Source organism: Aegilops tauschii, chromosome 5, assembly GCF_002575655.3.
Source record: "Aegilops tauschii subsp. strangulata cultivar AL8/78 chromosome 5, Aet v6.0, whole genome shotgun sequence".
Lineage (NCBI taxonomy): Eukaryota > Viridiplantae > Streptophyta > Magnoliopsida > Poales > Poaceae > Aegilops > Aegilops tauschii.
The window spans coordinates 455,477,272-455,483,537 of record NC_053039.3 but is presented as its reverse complement, the minus strand read 5'-3'; the positions used below and the strand labels follow the sequence as shown (position 1 = coordinate 455,483,537).

General features: G+C 51.7%; 1 protein-coding gene across 1 annotated transcript; it reads right to left on the bottom strand.

Moving 5' to 3' along the window:
• Positions 1–1,748: 1,748 nt before the first annotated feature.
• On the bottom strand, positions 1,749–3,120 carry LOC109772278 (cytosolic sulfotransferase 12). The gene has a single exon (XM_020330962.4). It carries the CDS (start codon positions 2,966–2,968, stop codon positions 1,946–1,948), a length of 1,023 nt encoding a protein of 340 aa, XP_020186551.1. The 5' UTR covers positions 2,969–3,120; the 3' UTR covers positions 1,749–1,945.
• Positions 3,121–6,266: the final 3,146 nt, after the last annotated feature.

Genomic DNA, 6,266 nt, shown 5'->3' with positions numbered 1-6,266 from the left:
TGTTGTACCTGGGATGATTGTCGGACACTACTGTGAGGGCTGTTCCGGGCACAACACAACCAAATTAGTTCTCGGAACATCTACTGGTGCATTCCCATCATGTTGTACCTGGAACACCTGCGGGCGCATGTTATACCTGGAATACCTGCAGGGGCATGCTGCACCTTGGACGGGGCACCACGCTACTGTGAGGGTTGTTCCGCGCATGGCACAACCAAATTTGTATACGAAATATCTACTGGTGCATTCTCATCATATTGTACCAGGAACACCTGCGGGGGCATGTTGTACCTAGAAACATCTGCGGATGCATGTCATACCTGGAACACCTGCGGGGGCATATCGTCAATCTGCGGTGACCATTTTTCGTATTTAATATCAGAGATACGACAAGCAATGAAAAAACAAAAGAAGATCAAATCACCATAACATGACACAAGATTTTATATCGAGAGATATTATAAACTTTGGGATTTACAACAGTGATCTAATCTCGTGCGGTTAAAAGAGGTATACTCGCTCCCTTTTGACAAAAAAAATAGAATGACCAAATACATGTTATATGTGATAAAAGTTATACCCTTGAATTTATATTCGAAAGAAATTTTCAATGATATAATTTTTAAGTCATAAAATATATATTATTGATATAATTATTGTCAAAATAGAATTTAGAAAAGTGTACTCGTCTTGTTTATTGGAATGTAGAGAGTGTATAGCATTTTCCGAAAAAATGTGAGACTATATAGTACTAGTGGTAAGCTAGGTCTCAAGCCTCGTGGCGACGGCTCTATGCTTTGCCTTGTCAGAAGTTAGATTTTATATGAATTTAGATTGCAAGTCAACATTTAAACAAACAATAATTGATTTTTTTTTCTGGTGCTACGTTTGCAAAATGCCAGCCTAATTTTATTCATATAGTACCAATAGATAGTTGTAAATTACTTCCTCCATTGTATAATATAAATTAGTTTTTAAGCTAACATAGCTTGAAAAATATTCTTACTATTGTAAGATGGAGGGAGTACAACAAAAAAATTTCCTAACCTTGTGTATTTGCCACGTCACATCTTTTGAAACTGTTGAGCAGTGAGAGAGGACAAGCGCATGAATATGAAGGGGTGGCTCGATCGCTAGACTGCGTGTGTATCTGAAGCAATAGGAGCGATAGTCAAAAGGCCTTTTCACTTTTTACTACACAATGAGATCTTCTGTGAGCGTACTATGTTTCACAAAAGTGCTGTTCAAAGGAGAGGTATAGGGAGTCCACATAGCTCCTTACATAAACAATCGGAGGCCTTAAAAAATTTCTGCATATGGTTGGGAGCCTTGTCCCCTACTGCTCGTCGCTCACCGCTCACAGTAGCCTATGTGTGCCACAACTTTTTAGCTGAGAGAGACACGCTTCTCCTAGGCGGCGCCAGACGCTGCAAGACAAAAACGTGGGAGGCGGTGCAGCTGAGCCTGACAACAACAATGCATGCAACGTACTAGCACCTATCAACCTACTGCCTGAATTCCTGAAACCTATAGCATAGCTAGTCTGCCACACCAGTGCTAATTACTGATCTATGCTAATCGCCTAGCATCCGACCAAAATAGACTGGTCCACGACACGAATCTCATAGCAACTCAACGGTGTGAATAAGGGGGTGCAGCCTGGGTGCACCCAACATGGGTACAACCACTACTTTCCCAATAAGATACTGAATGAGGACTGAAATTGTAGAACTGGAATGATTCGGAACTTTGGGAAAGAAACATTTGGAATGAGTTATCAAACTACTGTTTGAACTTACAAGACAATCAACTTTCGAGCAAGAAACTGGAATCAAACTCGCGCCTTAAATCCATGGATCGCCACAAAACATGTGTTCCAAGCCGTGCTTTGCAATGACATTGTTGTTTGCCCCGCACTACCGCCCTGGCCAGTGCTCGCCGGAGCTCAGCCAGAGAAGCTGAACCCAGACCCCTGGAGTGCCTCCTCGACGGCCTCGTCCAGCATCTTCCCCATCTCCGGCGACATGTGGCTGCTCCAGTCCCCGGCGACCCCCTTCCGGAAGAAAGAGTCGCTCCTGATGCCCGACGCGTTCCGCCGCCCGTCCCTGTTGGCCTCCATGTTCTTCAGCTTCTCCAGGCTGCACAGGTCCACGATCTCGTCCACCACCCCTCGCGCCACCTCCTCCTCGGAGAAGCCGCATCCCATGAACTCCGCCATCGTCTTCAGACTCCCCGCCGGGTCGCGCAGCATCTCCTCGTACCTCAGGAACAGCACCTCGCCGCCGCCGAAGGGACGGCGGCTCGCGTCCCAGTACTCGAGCACGTGCCGGCACTGAGGGCCGTAGAAGCACCGGCCCTCGCGGAAAAGCTCGGCCGCCTCCTGCAGCGAGTAGGAGTCGGAGTCCACTCCGACACTCGGCGACGCTTTCCTGGTGAAGAGCCACGAGGAGACCAGCGCGTCCTTGGGGTCCCGGCAGACGTACACGATCCGCGCGCCGTCGTCGGCGACGACGCGGTCGGGGAGGAGCGAGTAGGGGAGGTGCGTGGCGAGCACCCGCGGGGAAGGGAGCGCCTCGAGCTCGGCCATGTCCCCGTGGTCGAAGTCGAACTCGAGGAACGGGACGCAGTCCTGCGGGTTGCGACGGCGGAGCGGGTGGTCGATGGAAGAAGGCGGGTGCACGGCGCGGCGGACGGTGGCGAAGGCGAGGGCCTTGAGCCAGGTGGTGCCGGACTTGGGGTAGCTGGCGAGGAGCACGTCTGCGCGCCTGGGCGCGAACCCGGCGTGCAACGCCGGGAGGCCGCGCCGCAGGGCCGCCTCCGGCAGCCAGAAGCCGCCGTAGCGCCGCAGCGCGAACGGCGGGCACCGCGTCTCGAGCGGGAGCGCCGGCACCAGCTTCGCCATGCCGGCGTACGTCGGCGCGCCGTCGTGTGGTCCGTCTCCGTCCTGGCGATGGCGAGGGGAAGCCATGGCCAGCGCGTCTGTAACGTACCCGATCAGGATCTAGGAGGAAGAGAGAAGGAGTAGTAGGTGGATCAGGGAAGGAGAGGGTGCCGAAGGAAGGAGAAGATCAGCTTCTCTTCTAGATCTGTTTGGATACAATAATTGATAATCCCCTTGCGGGGACAATTGACGATAACCCCCCTTGTTGGCAAATCCTTGATCATATACCCCCGCCGCTGTCTCTGACATGTGGGGTTTAAGTGGCCTGGGGGGTTATCGTCAAATCTCCCCTAACTGGTCCACTTGTAAGCGTTCACCTTTCCTCGTTGCTCGTCTTTTCCCTGTCCTGCGGGCCCGGTGCAGCTGCAGACGCGTCATGGGTGGAGCCCATGGTGTCAGTCGTGACATTCTCCCCCCCCCTTGAGGGTCGTCTTGCCCCCAAGACGGCGTTGTTGGGAACTGCTGCCGCAGCTGAGCCAGATCCTCCCATGTGGACAAGGACGCAGGGAGCTCCCCCCATTGCACCAGCACACGTTGATGCTCGACGCCATGCTTGGAAATCTTCTTCTGGTCCAGGATACGCTTCGGCACCTGCTCCGCCTGTAACACTGCATTAGTGGGAGGAAGATCAGCATTTACCGGAACCTCAGCGCCCATCGCACGCTTGAGCAGGGACACATGCACCACCGGATGGATTCTACTGTCGTCGGGTAACTTCAGGCGATACGCCGCTGCTCCGACCTTTGCCAGCACCTCATACGGACCATAGTAACGGAAGGCAAGTTTCTGAAATGGGCGGCGAGCCACCGACGTTTGGATGAATGGCTGCAGCTTGAGCAATACCATGTCCCCTACTTCAAATGATCTGTCCGTGCGATGCCGATCCGCTTGAGCCTTCATTCTATCCTGGGCCTTCTTCAGTTGCTGCTGTAGGTGTTCAATGAGCACTTCTCTTTCTTTCAGCCAGGCAGCTAGATCAGGTACTGTACTGCTGTCCACCGAGGCGATGCCAAATTCCCTAGGCAAATGTCCATATATCACCTCAAATGGAGTGCGACCCAAAGCCGAGTGGAAGCAAGTGTTATACCAATACTCGGCGAGTGCCAGCCATTTGGCCCAATTCCCAGGACATGAATGCACCGAGCATCGCAAATACGTTTCCAAGCACTGGTTGACCCGCTCTGTTTGCCCGTCCGTCTGCGGGTGGTACGAGGAGCTCATGTTCATCTCTGTGCGACACAGTTTGAACAATTCCTGCCACACTTGGCTGGTGAAGATGCGGTATCAGATATGATGCCCAGCGGCAGGCCATGCAACTTAAAGATCTCCTGCATGAACACTTTGGCCACGTCGAGAGCTGTAAAAGGGTGTGTCAGTGGGATAAAATGGGCGTATTTGGAAAACTTATCGACCACCACCAAAATTGCATTGTAGCCTCCGGACTTGGGTAATCCTTCGATAAAATCCAGAGATATCACCGCCCATGGCCGTTGTGGAATGGGGAGTGGCTGTAGCAACCCAGCTGGTGAGCTGCGCTCTGTTTTTGCTCGCTGGCATACTAGGCACTGTTGGACAAAAGTCTTCAGTTGTTGTTTAGAACCCTTCCAAGCAAACAGTCTCTTGACCCTGTTGTAGGTGGCATGGAACCCAGAGTGCCCCCCAGCAGCACTAGCGTGTAGTGCTCGGATAATCTGGAGTTGCGTTTCCTCATGGCTCCCTACCCACACTCTGCCTTTGAAACGCAGAATGCCTCCTTGCAACTGATAGTCAGGCTCACTGGTGGGATCGACGGCTAGTTGTGTCATTAAGGTCTTGGCCGATAGATCCTCGTGGTAGCTACTGCTGATAGCCTCCAACCACACTGGTTTGCAAACCGACAATGCCATAGCCGACACCTCGTCAGGATGATCACGACGAGATAGTGCATCCGCAGCTCTGTTTAACTGCCCCGCGTTGTACTGAATTGAGTACTGGAGCCCGATTAACTTTGTGAATGCACGCTGCTGGATTGGTGTGTTGAGCCTTTGATCGGTAAGGTGCAGCAAACTTTTCTGGTCAGTGCGGATGACGAACTCTGCATGCTGCAAATACGGACGCCAATGGTCGATTGCCAGCAATAAAGCCAAACATTCTTTCTCGTATGCGGAGAGCCCCAAGTTCTTCGGTGCCAAGGCCTTACTCAGGTACGCGATGGGATGGAACTCCTGCATCAATACGGCGCTAATGCCTGTAGCGCTCGCATCCGTCTCGACAATGAATTGTTTTGCAAAATCAGGTAGTGCTAGCACCGGCGCTACAATCAGAGCTTGTTTTAGGGCACAGAATGCCTCATTAGCTGTTGGTGTCCACACGAACACCACTCCTTTGCGTAGCAGATCTGTCAATGGCTTGCTAAGAACCCCAAAGTTTCTCACAAACTTCCTGTAATATCCCGCAAGGCCTAAGAATCCTCGCAATTTCTTGACGGAGTCTGGCACTGGCCAATCTCTGACGGCCTCCACCTTACTGTCATCTGTTGCCACCCCTTGCTGGCTGATCACATGACCAAGATAATGGATTTTTTGTTGTGCGAAGGTGCATTTGGATCGTTTGGCAAACAGTTCATTCTCCTTGAGTAATTGTAGCACTTGCGTCAACAAAATCTCGTGCTCGTCTAGGGTGGCGGAATGAATGAGGATGTCGTCCATAAACACCAACACACCGTGGCGCAATAATGGGGACAACACTATATTGATAACTCCTTGGAATGTAGGTGGTCCGCTTGTCACACCATAGGGCAACACTCGGAACTGAAACTGCCCTTGGTGAGTCTTGAAGGCTGTCTTGTACTCGTCCTCGGGGCGGAGACGGATCTGATGGTAACCAGCGCGTAGATCTAGCTTGGAGAACCAACGCGAGCCGGCAAGCTCATCCAATAGCTCATCTATCACCGGCATGGGGTAGCGCGCCTTGATAGTAATGGCATTCAAATGCCTGAAGTCGACACAGAAGCGCCAGGTTAGATCCTTCTTTTTGACTAGCAGAACAGGCGACGCGAAGGGACTGGCACTTGGCGTAATGAGCCCTTTTTTTAGCATTTCCTTCACTTGGGCTTCGATTTCATCTTTCTGCTCCGGAGTATATCGATATGGGCGGATGTTTACTGGCTTTGTGCCTGCCATGAGGGGAATCGCATGATCCCATGGTTTCTGCTTCGGAAGCTCTGAAGGCTCATCAAACACTGCTTGAAACCTGTCCAAAACTTGTTGCAGTCGAGCTGGAATCGGTGGCTGGTCATTTTGTTGCTCCGCTGTATAGAGCAGAACTACGTGTACGATAGAGTTGG